Raw genomic sequence first — 16,495 nt, 5'->3', positions numbered from 1 at the left:
AGTATGTTAATTAAAAGAAGCAAATACAATAAGCAATTCCAAATTCTATCGATCCCCCAATTTTTTAGGGGGAGAGAGGGAATTTCTCAGATAATTGTTTAAAAACACATAGAAGGGAAAGGTGGTGGGAGGAGCCAACTCTAATCATGCAGGCTGTGAAAGGGAGATTAAGAAAGGGTATATTGATGGGCTTGAATACAGGAATTTTTTAACCATTTAAAGCATCACTCTTAGGAACCTAATGCTACAATGTCCAAAGCACCAGAAAAACAATGCACAGAAAAGATGTATTTTGGGACACAGCAGAGGGTTTTTGCCATTAATCTGCAAGCGATGAACTGATGAACATAAAATGAAAACAAAAAATAAATGGAGATTTTAATGAACTGAGGTAAATGACTATTACTAGGGAAAAAATTCTAAAAGTTTGGCTTCCTGGAGAATACCATATAACTTGGGCAAAACCTAAATCTCCTATGATTATTACCTATAGGTTAGGGGTTTAGATAAGGTAGGTACACTTGTATTCTGGTCTACCACAGCTCCTCTATCATTCACTAAAGAACACGCTGAAAATAAATGTCGATTCATGGCCAAATTAGCTATTCAACCTTCAAATATTTTTCTCCCTTCCTTTTCTTTGTAGTTTCTTTTCTTTTTTTTTTTTTTTTTTTAAAGAGACAGGGTCTGGCTCTGTGGCTGAGGCTGGAGTGCAGTGGTACAATCATAGCTCACTATAACCACAAATTCCTGGGCTAGTGATCCTCTTGCCTCAACCTCCCAAGTAGCTGCGACTACTGGTGTACACCACTATACCCAGCTATTATAATAACTTCTTTTTTTCTTAAATGCTTATTACTGAAGAATGATTTAATGGAAGCTTTAATCACTAGAAACATAGAAAAGAGGGGATAGGCTGGTTTACATTTTAAAATTTTATATGTCCTTTTACATTTTAGGCTTGGAATCTTTATTTTCTGAACTATTAGGACAACCAAGCTGTAGAAGGTAGGAAAGTCTTCCTCATTTCTCCGTGACTACTGGGTTGGCAGAATCTTCACTGCTATACCCCTCATCCTATCGGAAGTTAGAGGGACACAGAAAGAAGGGGAGGGGAACAGGAAAAGACTATGGCTGGGGAGGGGACTGGGGAGCTCCCCTGTACCCACGCAATCCACTTTTGCAGAATATACATGTACGGTAAGGAACTACGTGGATATTCCACAGTCCTTTATTTGTGACTAGAGTGACCTGTGCTTTGGGACTCTAAACATTAAGTCTGACTTTATAATCATTCATGCTGTTAATAGCAACACCAAAATAGGCACTGGAAAGGGTAATAGAAGAAAAAGCTTATATCTAAACATTCTGCTGGGCCTTTAATTTAGGTTGAATATGTAATTATTTTGTATATACGCACATACAGCATTCCCGCCCCCCACATGTGAGCCTACTTCCTTTGTTCTTATATTTTATTTATTTATTTATTTATTTATTCATTAATTTAGTTGCAGTTTGGCGGGGGCCAGGTTTGAACCCGCCACCCTCGGTATATGGGGCCGGCGCCCTACTCACTGAGCCACAGGTGCCTCCCTGTTCTTTATGTTTAAATGAACATGTTTTATACTATATACTTCTTAGGTTCAAAACTTAGTAAATCGAACCATTTATTAAAGGGTAAGGAAGAAAGTCAAGTCTCCACCTCACACTTTTAGACATCATAAATAATCAGGTGGCACACTATTTAAAATTACTTCTTGAAGGATATAGGCAATTATATGATATTTGGAAATAAGCATGGTATTTAAAAAACAATACATGTGTAAAATAAGGTAGGAATTAGGCCAAAATGTGCTACAGGCCTCTGTTGTCATCCTACAGGGAGAAAAAGCAACTCAGGATTCTTAGGCTGATTAAGTTGCTTTATGGAAATCAAAGTGGAGTGAGGACATCTATCTATCCCTCTCTCTCTCTCTCTCTCTCTTTCTATATATATATATATAAAAAAACCACTGACCAGAGGTAATTTATCCTTCTCAACATTAAGCTGTGAGAAGACCAGACTGACTCACTGGGTGGAAATGTGCGTGTTGATGGAACAGCCTTGTTTGCTACTAAAAAACAGCTGAAGAAATAAAGAAAGTACAATATAGGCAACAAAAGAACAAGTCAGCAAAGGGGGAACGACAGCAATGTTAACGGAACAATACCTTCAAAGGGGGGAGCATGTGAGTTCTAGCAAGTTGAAAGGAATGGCTATTATGATCTTCCGTAAGGATGGAAATCCCACCATCGGCCCAAGCGCATACCCATATGTTCAGTCTGACTGAACAGCGACAGCAAGGCAACACGAGAAACATCGGTTTTACTTCAGGGACAGAACTATCAGCCCCCAGCCCCCACGAGCACGGGGGAAGATGCTGTTCCTTTCAGCTTACTTTTACAGAAGGTGGTCTCAGTTGTGACAAGAATTCTGCCATCCAAGTGATGGGTAAGCACACAAACAGAAAGAGCAGCACGTCCTGCGTGATACAGATAACAAAAGCTTCTCCCGAAGAAGTGCAGTCAGTGAAGACAGAGAGAGAGAGGAAGTGAAAGTGAAACTCTTGGAGGGCAGCCACCTCCTCATCGCCACCTACCATCGGCTTTAGCTCTCTGGCATCAGCGGCGCCTCCCTTACCAGCTTCCTTCATTGCTTTCCTACTGTTCTCCACAAATTCCTGCAAAATATGGACCAAATTGTATAAATTCTTGGGGTCCTTTCAGATTCTGTTAACAGATGAATTCTAAAGGACATTTACATTTTTGACTCGTCTTGGTACATGGACGGCCTCAAAACAGCATAAATAAAGTTTAGTATCACATATAGAGCTGCTAGATTTGTAGGAATGGATTGCAATCTGTTGATAAAAGAGTCTTCTTTTCATCCATTCACTCTGACAATCTCACTAAGACACTAAGAGACAATGTTAGTTCTATGTGAAAGAGAAAATGTCTAGCATTTTTCAAAGACTAGGTTCTCACACTTAGAATATCGTCTTATTTGTTGCTTTATGTTTTTCTATATCAAGGTTAAATGAAACAGTAAGACATGTTACTCCATAAGCCTCCACTTTATAATAATCATAAAAGGTCAAAGAAAGCATTGATACTGCTAAGCACAAAATACTGTTTTTTACCAAACCATAAATAAGCTGTGTTTTTTTTTTTTTTAAGAAAAGTCTACCTGGCCTTGATTTACTTCATAAAGCAGGAAAGCAGAATGTATCAACCAGAACCTTTGATTAGAAGTAGTTAAAATGGGAAAACGCCTCAAAGGAAACATTTCTATTCTGCCAAAGTTTATGGAGCACTTCTCCATTAAATATCCTCACTATTCTTACAGAGAAAATGAAATGAAAAAAATTGTATTTTTTTATTCTGCTGTCTATCAGTGGCTTAAAAAAAAACAACTCTTCTTCTAAATGCTTTAATCACAAAAAGAGATGCAATGCTTATGTTAAATGCCATTATGAAAACAAACAGAATTAATTTAGACATTAAGAAAATATCACAAATTTGGCTGATGTTCTCAGAAAAGGGGGAAATAAATATTAAATAGGTCAGCTAAATTGTTTAGAAATTTTTGTTATTGGCTCGATGCCTGTGGCTCAGGTGGCCAGGGTGCCAGCCACATACACCTAAGGTGGCAGGTTAGAATCTAGCCCAGGCCCGCCAAACAACAATGACGGCTGCAACCAAAAAAGAGCCAGGCGTTGTGGTGGGCACCTGTGGTCCCAGCCACTTGGGAGGTTGAGATAGGAGACTCGCTTGAGCCCAGGAGTTGGAGGTTGCTGTGAGCTGTGATGCCATGGCACACTACCCAGGGCAACAGCTTGAGGCTCTGTCTCAAAAAAAAAAAAAAAAGAAAGAAAGAAAATTTTGTTATTGAAAAAAAAATCTAGCTTATTTATTAATATACTCATTTTAGATTTAACTGGATAAAATGTGCTCCTTTACCCATTAGGAATAGGAATATTTCACAGCTTGCTAGCAAAGTACCATTATTAAAACATCTTTAGGGCAGCACCTGTGGCTCAAAGGAGTAGGGTGCTGGCCCCATATACCAGAGGTGGCGAGTTCAAACCCAGCCCTGGCCAAAAAAAAATGCATCTTTAATGGGTGATAAGAGTACTCAAATCATTTTAATATGGTTTTCTAATTTTGTAAACATTTTAACTGATGTCCTAATATAGGCAAGTTGCAGAGACTACCAAACCATAAAAAATATAAATGTAGTATCAGTGTTAAGGTCAGATGTTGATTAATGAAAAACAACATAGTCTACCAATCATGAGCCACTATCTGTGATCATTATAGATCTGTATTCATTATAAAATGCTTTAAATTTGGCCTAGCATATTTCAGATGATAAAGTTTTTTTTGTTTTTTTTTTTTTAGACGGAGCCTCAAGCTATCCCCCTGGGTAAAGTGTCATGGCATCACAGCTCACAGCAACCTCCAACTCCTGGGCTCAAGCGAGTCTCCTGCTTCAGCCTCCCAAGTAGCTGGGACTACAGGCGCCCACCACAATGCCTGGCCATTTTTTGGTTGCAGCCATCATTGTTGTTTGGCGGGCCCAGGCTGGGGATTCGAACCTGCCACCTTAGGTGTATGTGGCTGGTGCCTTAGCCGCTTGAGCCACAGGCGCCGAGCCAGATGATAAAGTTTTAACTAGAGTTAACAGCAATAACATTTGAACAGTGGTGGATGAAAAAAGGCAGGCACTAGGACCTGGGAAATAAGACTTTTTTGTGTTAAGTCTCATTTTTAGAAAAGGCACTTAGAACATCAGTGGCCAAATATTCCAATTCAAGGACTAGAAGTTAGTTTTAAAAAGTCAATTCAAATCCAACTACTCTGCAGAGATGGGGGCAGCAGGGGAGAATGGTGTGAATTTAGGACTTGTAATGAGTACTGCTCCAGTAAGTGGATCTGAAATGGTCTCCTCCAGGCCCCAGGAAGGCCTTTTTCCCTGACTTTCTCAAGAATAACCTCATTCATGAGCGAGTGTTACTGGTTTAATTTGGAATTACTCAGTTGCATACAGTGTGAGTTAAATATAGAGAATGCTGCGCAACACACTTTTATTAGTATTTTTATCCCTAAAGCAGCAGAGGGCAGTTAGAGTACTTACCATAAGCACTTTATCCATATAGAATTCTCTACCAGGGCTCCCATCATTGTATTTTGTATCAACGGCAAAACACAAGAATAATACATCCACTACCATTTCATAAATGGACAGGAAGCAATGAGCGACTAGGAAAGCAAAGAGGCAGACGATGATCAGAGGCAGCACCCATACTGTGTAATCCTGCTGGTAGTTGAGCAGCATAATCCCAGCCAAGCCTGTGCTGCAGACGATCAGCACCTGAAGCAGAGGGAACAAGGACCACCGTTAACACCCTGCTGCAGAAAGCCACCCTTTCTTCATCATTTGCAGACTTAAAATTCTCTTCACTATTTACAAATGATGATTGCGTAAATGCCTTCCATCTCAAATTAGGAAGTATAAGCCATATACCCCCATATACACACAGTTCTACATGAATGTCACATAATATAAATCAAAAAGTCATCCTTTATTCTAATGACATCAAAGAAAACCAAGTTTTCCAAATGTTACTCTGCTCCCTAAAACTTAACCTGTTTAGAATCAGTGACTATTTTTAAGATAAATGTATGCATATTTTAGAAAAAAATTACACATTCTTAACACTCACTGTATTGGTGTGCATGTTTCTAAGCATTTTCACATAGCCGCAGTATTACACAAACACATCATTAAAAGCTTTTCATTAATATTTAAAGTATCATTAGAAATACTTTATAAATATTTACTCAGTTACATAATTTCATTTTATGGGTGACTTGAAATTTATTTAACCTTTTTCCTGCTATTGGAATAATGTAGCAACAAACATCTCAATTCTTAGAACTTTTTGTGTTCAATATTTTATTTCCCATGGAACATGTAGCAAATTTAATATAATTTGCCATGAAGTTTAGAGTTGGACTAGCTGTGAAGAAAGAGGGTGCCAAAAACATCTATGCTAAAAGAAAAGGAACAGCCAACTTACTTATTGTCAAGAACCACCTACTCTCATCATGTCACACGTAGCACTTTAAATTGTTTAAGGTTCTTTTTTTTTTTTGAGACAGAGCCTCAAGCTGTCACCCTGGGTAGAGTGCCATGGCATCACAGCTCACAGCAACCTCTAACTCCTGGGCTCAAGCGAGTCTCCTGCCTCCACCTCCCAAGTAGCTGGGACTACAGGCACCTGCCACAACACCCAGCTATTTTTTGGTTGCAGCTTCATTGTTTGGTGGGCCTGGGCTGGATTCGAACCCGCCAGCTCAGGTGTACGTGGCTGGTGCCTTAGCCACTTGAGCCACAGGCGCCGAGCCTAAGGTTCTTTTAAGTACACTTTGTTATTTTCAATAACCCTATGCGTGGTTTATGGCAAACGTTATCATCTCATTATATAGATGGAGAAACATGCTCAGAGCTGCTAGGCAACCTGCCCTAAGATTGCAATGGGGAAAAAGAGCAGATAGATGCCATTGAATGATGGTCTTATGATGCCAACTCCAGTGCTCTTTCCAGATGAAAACTCAGCAAATGCTCTTTATCTTGCTACACAATAGGATGGGTTATATTTAATTCCAGTACACTCTTACCCAGCCCTTTACTTGGTCTATTATCAGGCTTTAAATGAAGGAAAAGAAAGGGTCCTCAAAGAATCACAGCAGCTTTTTCTTGTCTAGTGCTAAGGACAGGGATAAATATTGTTTTCCCCAATATTTATCAGCATCAAAGCATCTCTCATTCTCCATTATCTTAACCAGGAGTTAAGATGCATTAGATAGTACACTGGTTAAGCTCTAAATCGATCCTCTATCAGATGCTTTTAGGGAGCAAATCTGGGTCTGCCCAAGCTTTGGAAGACTCCTCTCAACCATTTTTTAAGAATCTCATTTTATAGTGACTTATTTTCTGGGGTGAGTTTCACAGATGGTTAATTATATTCATTTTCTTCCATTCTCCTGGTTTCAATTTTAGAATGAGTTATTTCTTAACGCTCTCCAAATTTTGCCCATCCCCTCTATTGGAGGGCTGAAGTTCCTGATGCTCTCATCATGCCATTAAAAGTTAACCACATGTGAAATGATAAAGTCAATTATAAGAAAAAGGTATGGTTCAAGCAGACAAAATGTTGAGATAAAAAGCTGCTGATATGGAAGGCTTGATATTGTCATGCACAAAATTTCAATGCCGGGGCAGTGGCTCACGCCTGTAATCCTAGCATTCTGGGAGGCTGAGGGGAGCGGATTGCCTGGGCTCAGGAGTTTGAGACCAGCCTGAACAAGATCAAGACCCCCTGTCTGAAAAATAGCCAGGTGTTGTGGAGGGTGCCTATAATCCCACCTACTTGGGAGGCTGAGGCAAGAGGATCACTTGACCACAAGAATTTGAGGTTGCTGTGAGCTATGATATCACAGCACTCATCTTAGGGCAACAAAGTGAGACTCTGTCTCAGAAACAAAAAACAAACAAAAAAACAACTTCAAGAACTAGTGATGTTTAGCCAGAAAATGTCCCCCAAAATGTAATAATTACTCCCAAATACAATGAAAAGGTGTCATGCGCTTATTCAAGCAGAAAATACATTAATGGTTCTTCAACTATAGAAAGGCTAGGTATGCAGATTCTTGTGCCCTAAGCCCAGAAAGTCTGATTGGATTCAAGATGAAGCCTAAAAATATGCATTTAAAAATATGCCAGGCACAGATAAATTCCATAGTCTGCACCTCAAGAATATCAACAATCTCTGTGCTGGGATGCATACACCATATTCAATGGGATGCAGAAGTCCTGAGACTTCTATTTATATTTCTCGTACACTTAAAATTCCTTTTTTAGTAATCTTTATAATGCATATATTAGTAAGTTATACATAATCGTTAATAAATACATGTAAGTATACTGGGGAACGGTGCTCAAACTTTTTTTTCTAATAGGATGTATGATTTTAAATGTGTAGACACTCTAGAGGATAAATTATTGGGAATTCAGTAGAAGAGTTTCATATATAGGGTAGGATGTGAGAAGCAGGAAGGAACGAATGCCAGCTTTGGAGGAAGAAAACATGCACATTTGAATTACAGAATTAGTTTAGTAAATCTGAGTTCATTTAACCATTCTGTGCCTGTTTTCCCACCTTTAAAAGAGATAAAATACTATATACATCCCACAATTGTTAAAATAAGCATTCTGAAAGCTTTAATGCAATGCCTGGCAATATTCCTCCCTCCCTCCTCTTTCCTTTTTTTTTTTTTTTTGACATCATAAATTCTGCATTTATGATGTCCTTAGATAGTACTAAACGCCCTACAGAGACTGCATTTTAAAAGATTTTATTTGGGCAGCACCTGTGGCTCAGTGGGCAGGGCGCTGGCCCCCTATACCGAGGGTGGCAGCTTCAAACCCAGCCCTGGCCAAACTGCAACAAAAAAATAACTGGGCATTGTGGTGGGCGCCTGCAGTCCCAGATACTCGGGAGGCTGAGACAAGAGAACCGCCTAAGCCCAAGAGGTGGAGGTTGCTGTGAGCTATGTGACACCATGGCAGTCTACCATGGGCAATAAAATGGAAACTCTGTCTCTAAAAAAAAGATTTTGTTTGCCAATAAAATAGCTTTTATAAGTAATAATTCATATTCTTATTTTTTAAATCCAAGTCAAAAAAATTGTCAACTAGAAGATATAATTAGTGTGAGAAAAGGTATTACTAAATAGAAGTAAAATAATTCCACATAGAAGGAAAGGAACTTGAGATTTAGGGAGTTTTTTAGGATAGCTTTATTGAGGCAAACATCAATATTCTTTTAGACTTAAAAATATTTAAATCATTTGTAAACCTCTATTCTTATCATTAGGACCTTACAGGTTAATGATCATAGGTCACAAGCCATTAATAAGAGGAGCTAAGGTCCCTTCCAAATCTAATTTACTATTCCATAAACGCTGTTGGGACTCCGTAGAAATGGAACTTCTGACACTGTCTCCTTTTTTTTCAGAGGTTTCAAAACCTCTGAATTTTGGGTTTTCAGGTAATGTGAATTCATGTGCAATTGTGAGAAATAACACAGAGCAATCCAGGTACCCTTAAGCCAGTTCCCTTCAACGGTAACATCTTCTAAAGCTACTGAGACACTGTATCAGTATCACAACCAGGATACTGATACAGTCAAGGTGGAGAACACACCCACCATCATGGAAATCACCCACTTAGCCCTTTCATGGCTATCCCCCCTTCCACTCAACTCCATTTCCAACTGGGTAACCACAAATCCATTTTCCATTCCCATAATGTTGTCACTTCTATAATGTTATATAATGGAATCATGTAGTATTAATCCTCTGGAATTGGATTCCCTCAAGATTTATTCGAATTGCTGCACGTATCAGTAGTTTGTTCTTGACATCATCTTTTATAATGTTTATTATAAACTATTTAGTTCGACTACTTGATCAAAAACTATTTCTGCACAGTAGTAGCCATTTAATTATAATGAAAAAAATTCTTTTCAGAGGATTTACTATATTATATGACCAGAACTATATTCTTCAAAAAGAGAAACTACAGAATGATTATTTTAATATGTTAGAAATACAGATGATTTCCCTCTTTTTTTCTCTTTTATGAATTTCTCAATTAAAAAAGATGTACTTATCTTTTATGGTTTCTAAAGTCATTTTAATAAGTATTATATTATTAAAAGTATATCTTTCTGGAAAGCATTTGGTAATATGTACACCAAGAATCTTAATTCTAACTCTAAAATTCTGCTCTATGAACTAAGTATTGACATGGGCGAGAATGTGTATACATTCTTTAGATTATAAAAAATTGAGAGTAGTTTAACCATAAAACCAGAATACAACTGAGATCAAATAAATGACACAATAATCATATCACATAACTATATTTAGAGAAGTTTTAGTAAGATAAGAAATGCTTATAATATGATACCAAGTGAAAAGAGGGATCCAAAACTGCCTTTTCTACTAGGTAAATTCTATTTATTGAGATTCTATTTATTAAATAATCTGTAACAGCCCCTAGCACATTACTAGTGTGACTTCTAGAAATAATTATTGAATGAAAAAAAGAACATGATAAACTAAAGAGAAAAACTGACAGGTTACTAGGCTGCTAAAAAACTCAAAGCCAACTTTAAAACATTATTTTTATCATCTACATATTTTTCATTATAAAAGGAATTTGTACTCAATATAGAGAATATTCTTTTATTATGGCAAGGTGGGGGGAAGAGTTTGGAATCATCCATATTTTCAATATCCAAAGGCAGTCACTGTTCATTGTTACCATTTGAGACATTAATTTTCCATCTATTTCTTGTACACATTTATTTATATACTAAATACACATTTAGTACAGATAGCACAGTAATTTCACTCAGCCTTTTCACTTACTTTATCATATGCATTTCTTCATCATATTATACATTTTTAATAGAAAACATAGTTTGGCAGGTGAATAATAGTTGACTATTATTCTCAACCATTTCTCTATTGTTATGCATTAGATTGTTTACAATTGGTCACTATTTAAATTAGGCAGCCTTTTTCTGTATTCAGAACTATTTCCAGGAGTAGTTTACCATTACCAGAATTACTGAATTAAAAGGTTTTGATTTTTTTTTAAAAAACGTCCAAGAGCAAATTTAATATCAGCTGAGGCAATTATAGCACACAGTGATTAATAACCTAGACGTCAGACAGACCTGATTTTGAACTCCAGCTCTGCCACAGTCTAGCTCTCTAAATTTGGCCAACTTAATTAGCTCTCCAAACTTTGGATTCCTGTACTACAAAATGGAGATGACAGTAGCTTACCTTATAGGGGCAGATCAAATACAACACATCACTAAAGCACTTCACTTAGTGCTCGGTGCCCAGCTCGTGTCTTAAACTGAGTTTACTAACATCACCACCAACATCAAATATTGTCACTTAGTATAATATTCTCCCTTATTCCTCTTTATGTCTTATTTTTTCCCTTTTGAAAATTGACATTTATATGTGCTTTTATTGTAAATTGTTTCCTACTACCTATGGGAATAAATTACAAATATATAAACAAAAATAAAAATACTCTGAAGCCTCAGTCATACAGCATCTAAACTTTTTTTTTTGGAGACAGAGCCTCAAGCTGTCGTCCTGGGTAAAGTGCTGTGATGTCACAGCTCACAGCAACCTCTAACTCCTGGGCTTAAGTGATTCTCTTGCCTCAGCCTCCTAAGTAGCTGAGACTACCAGCACCTGCCACAATGCCCGGCTATTTTTTTGGTTGTAGTTGTCATTGTTGTTTGGCAGACCTGGGCGGGATTTGAACCGGCCAGCTCTGGTGTATGTAGCTGGTGCCTTAGCCACTTGAGCTACAGGTGCCGAGTTAGCATCTAAACTTATTAAGTGAGTCAGATATTATTTTCAGTCTTAACATGGAATAACTCATTCTATCTTGACTACAAAAAAGTTTCCTTCTGTGCAAAAACATGACAAGAACAAATTCAAGTCATAATATAAATTTAATTACAAATTTTAAAAATAATTATCTATATAGTTTTATTCTTGATTCTTTTCAGATAACAATTGCCTGAAAACCTATCCCCTTCAAATGGCACAGTGCTATGCTTCTACACACCACATATGTTTTCTTTTGAAAAACATTTTAAAAGCACCATGGTTAAGGCAACCTAAGGCTTCACTAATAAGAGAATGTTTAAGAATAGCATTTGGTAGAATATTTACCTTTGTGATAATGAATAATTATCAAGATTTCAAAGCAAGATAGAAAATGTATATGTCATGATGTAAACTAAAAAGGGCAGGGCAGAAGGATATATATGACATGATTGTTATCCTACAGAAATGCAAGCCTGTGAGAAAACCACTGGAAGGGAATATAGAGAAATAAGAGTTATTTATTATAGTGATAATAGGATGAGTCTTTCTCTTTTCTCACTTTCTCAAGTTTTCTGAGTAATGTGTGGCTTAAAAAAAAATTATAAAGGAATCTAATCAGGATGCTGTTTATTATTTTGCAGATTTTAATAGCATAGACCAAACTGCCTCTTCTCAGACGCTTCTAAGCAAAGTGTAAGTCTCATTCCTTAACAGCTCTATTTTAAAGGAGTTTATATATAATACTGGAACAACAACAAAAACTACTGTTTACCCAGAGCTCACGTGTGTCAAGCACTGTCCTAGATACCCTACACGTTGGCGATACATGTATTCGCCAACCTAATCCTCACAAGGAATTTGGCTCTATTATAATCGCAATGTTACGGATGAGCAAAGTGAGGCACAGAGTGATTATTTAACCTGTCTCAAGTCACAGAGCTGTAAATGACAGAGGCAGGATGTCAATCCAGATAGCTGGGTTCCAGATGCAGTACTCCTAACTATTGTGCAAACTTTCCCCTAATTCTTTCTAGTTCAGAACGTGTAAGGAGAAACACGACAAATTACTTAGCTATCCCATACCTCAGTTTTCCCATCTATAAAGTGAGGACAGTAACAGACCTGACCTTACACATTTATTGTGAAGCTTAAGTGCATACAAAATATGTAAAGTTCTTATAACAACACCTGACACATTTAAAGGGCTTGCTACATATATATTGTATATACATACGTGTGTGTGTGTGTGTGTGTATCCATATATAGTTTTTTTTGAGACAGAATCTCACTTTGTCACCCTGGATAGAGTTCATAGTGTCATCATACCTCACAGCACTTCAAACTCTTGGGCTCAAGTCATCCTCTTTCCTCAGCCTCCCGATTAGCTGGGACTGTAGGTGCCCACTACAATGCCTGGCTGATTTTTGTATTTTTAGTAGAAATGGGGTCTTGCTCTTGCTCAGGCTGGTCTCAAACTCCTAAGCCCAAGCAATGTGCCCATCTCAGCCTCTCAGAATGCCAGGATTAAAGGAATGAGCCACTGCACCTGGTCCTATATATTATTTTAATGATGTAGCTAGGTATTTTAAAATTAAAAGACCATATATACATCCAAAAACTTACTGTGTGTCTCAGACAAAATACTTGGTCTTACCTTGCCTAGGAATAACATGAAATCTCCCACGGTGTTGATGGCAGCCACCCGCAAAGCATTCTCCACAAGAATGACAAAGGCATCCTTTGCTGAGGTGCAGAAGTTGGTGCTGTTGATAGCTGTGGCTGTGTATGCATTCTACACAGAAGCAAAAACAATATTTTCATCAATAACTGAAACTTGCTTTGGTAAGATATTAATGAGGCATAGTTCAAACATAGCTCTTAAAAACATTTCACAAATACATGACTAGATTCAGACTGAGCACAAAGAAATATGAAACATTAAAAAAAAAAAAAAGATTCCTGATATGGTAAAACGAACTTTCCAGTTGGCTTAGTTTAGGTCCTAAAAACACTGTTGTTTATTAAAACACACATAAAAACCTTTCTAACATCTACCAACTTTATTCCATGTCTTAGTAAATCAAATACAATTTAATCTTTCCTAGGTGTCTCAGGGTGGTGACCATGAACATCAGTGATGGATGTCACCATTCCAGCTTTGCACACATAGCCACCCTGGTGGTTTTCTTCTGTGCTGTCATTTGTCATAGCTTTTGTGTTACACAGCTATTTGATGCTCCACATTTTTTTTTTTGTGAGACAGGAGCCTCAAGCTGTTGCCCTGGGTAGAGTGCCATGGCATCACAGCTCACAGCAACCTCCAACTCCTGGGCTCAAGTGAGTCTCTTGCCTCAGCCTCTCGAGTAGCTGGGACTACAGGCGCCCACCACAATGCCCGGCTATTTTTTGGTTGCAGCCGTCATTGCTGTTTGGTGAGCTGGGCTGGATTCAAACCCGCCACCTTGGGTATACGTGGCTGGCGCCTTAGCCACTTGAGCCACAGGTGCCAAGCCTGATGCTCCACATTTTACACTTCCCCTTACCCCGCCACCTCCTGGCAGCAGGACACCAAATATCCTTTGAGAAAACAGCCATTCCCCACTCCTCATCCCAGAGTCTGGTGGGGCTGACACCCACCACCTCCCCATCCAGCTCTGGGGAGGGACTTTGATTGACAAAAACCAATTAGCATACTCTTCTTCTACAGCTACAATGATTGGTTCAGGAATGACACATAAACTAACCAGAGTCAATGAAAGTGAAAGAGATAGGCCCTGAGGCTTCTGGGAAAAAGACATTTAGTTCTCTTCCACAGGGATTCCCAAAATGCGTGAGGGCAGGAATGGCCACAGCTGTTTTGTTAAAATAATGGGAAGAGCTGCTGGAGGTCACTGTGTGAAAATGAGAGTGGGGCCAAAACTAGGGAAATCAGAGCAGAGAGAAACCAGGTCTTGAACTGGGTGACAGTATATATGTCCTTGGAAACTAGCCAGATTTCTGGACTTTTCAGTCTCAGAAGCTAATAAATCACTAAGAATCTCCACCTTCGCTACCCAGCCTCTTCCTCCTTCTCCCCTTGTCTTTTTCTCTCTCTTGTTTAAGCCAGACCAAGCTGAGCTTCTGATACCAGCTTAGAAGCTGATACCAAGTCCCAGCTCTCCCTTCTCACTGAGTTATTCCTGCTTCTGCCCGCCTCGTCCTCTGTGACCCATTAGCCACAAGCTCTTGATTTTTTCCCCCATTCTTTTTTTTACATTAAGTTCTAAAATAGCACTTAACATTTTCTGGAAAACGTGAATAAGTATTGTGACATCAAGTATGTCTGAAGGGCAAGTGTACATACAGACTTTGTGACTACAACTTTTGGTCCTTAGGCATCTCTAGTTTAGTGTTCACTTAAATGGTTGGTGGGCCCAAAATGTTGAAATTGTTGGAAAACTGCTAGACATAAAGGGCTTACTTTTAACATTGATTAAACATGCAGAACATTTCAGTGACTGAGCAGGTCACTCCCTGGGGTTCGTAGGAAATTATGGTCCTCTTTGAGGACAGCATTCCTTTGCTGCCAACAGCCAGTGCTTCTCGTCAGCTCAAAGATAGCAGGCATCTAAGAGTTAACTACCTCACTGCAGTGGTCCACATTTCCCCATCTTCTACAAAAGCTTCTTTTGAAGCATTCTGCCAACTGCCTCAATGAAGTAAAAATAAACCATACTTTTGATCTTGCGTAACAGTAACCCTGCTGTAAAGCAATGAAGAAGTGCCCCAGCCAGACCTTTTCTCAAAGAACACAGATTGGTCCCCAGTTCCCACTAGTTCCCTAAGTACTCACAAAACACCCATTTAACAATTTATTCTAGAGCACAGGTGGTCAAACCAGTGGGCCATATCTCACCTGCCAATTACTTCTGTAAATAAAGTCTTTTTTTTTTTTTTATCATTCCCTTGCTTTTCTTTAGCGTTACTGAATGTATTATACACACACATTTGTGTATTTTCCTAAATACCACATTATAAGATTTTAGTTGTATTCAACTTTACAAAAGGTTGTCATTCTACGTTCAGTCTTTAAATTCTCTTTTAAATTTATTCCTTTTTAAATTAAATCATTGCTGTGTATATTAATGCACTTATGGGGTACAATGTGCTGGTTTTATATACAATTTGAAATACTTTCATCAAACAGGTTAACACGGCCTTCACTGCACTTTCTTAATTACTGTGTTAAGACATTTATACTCTACACGTAGTAGATTTGACATGTACCCTTGTAAAATGCACCTGTAAATAAAGTCTTACTGGAACACAGCCATGCCCATTTGTTTATATGGTGTCTAGTCTATGACAATGCCAAAATGGCAGGATTGAGCAATTTTGATAGACTATATGGCCATCACTCCAAACATATTTCCTCTCTGGTCCATTTCAGTTACAATACTTCACACCTGTAATCCTAGCACTCTGTGAGGCTGAGGTGGGTGGGATGCTTGAGCTCAGGAGTTCAAGATCAGCCTGAGCAAGAGTGAGACTCTATTTCTAAAAATAGCCAGGCATTGTGACAGGCCTCTGTTGTCTCAGCTAGTTGGGAGGCTGAGGCAAGAAGATCACTTGAACCCAAGAGTTTGAGGTTACTGTGAGCTACGTGAGCTATGGCACTCCACCCAGGGCAATAGAGTGAGATGTTGTCTCCAAAAAAAAAAATTAATTAATTAATTAATAAAATTTGCTAATCTTTGTTCTAGATCAATATCAGCCTTATTTATAGTCTGTGGGATATACCCTAATATCCTATTTGAAATACAATCACACTTGCTCATTTCAAGTTTTAATAATTTCCACAACCATGTTTAATCTTTTAATATCTTCCCCTATAATTTTTTAGTTTGACCATTTGTTGTTGTTGCTGTTGTTGCAGTTTTGGCCAGGGCCAGGTTCGAACCCACCACCCTCGGTATATGGG

General features: G+C 38.3%; 1 protein-coding gene across 1 annotated transcript in view; it reads right to left on the bottom strand.

Annotated features, from left to right (window-relative positions):
• Positions 1-16,495, bottom strand: part of SLC44A1 (solute carrier family 44 member 1) — a 96,554-nt gene that overhangs the window by 3,344 nt on the left and 76,715 nt on the right. Inside the window, 3 exon segments of the mRNA XM_023510555.1 lie at positions 2,640-2,720; positions 5,177-5,413; positions 13,190-13,327. Of these exon segments, the coding sequence (XP_023366323.1) occupies positions 2,640-2,720; positions 5,177-5,413; positions 13,190-13,327 (456 nt within the window).

This window comes from Otolemur garnettii, unplaced genomic scaffold (genome assembly GCF_000181295.1).
Source record: "Otolemur garnettii isolate 467f Iridium unplaced genomic scaffold, OtoGar3 scaffold00014, whole genome shotgun sequence".
NCBI classification, from domain to species: domain Eukaryota; kingdom Metazoa; phylum Chordata; class Mammalia; order Primates; family Galagidae; genus Otolemur; species Otolemur garnettii.
Note: the sequence above shows the minus strand (reverse complement) of the source record. Positions and strands in the feature narration are given on the sequence as shown.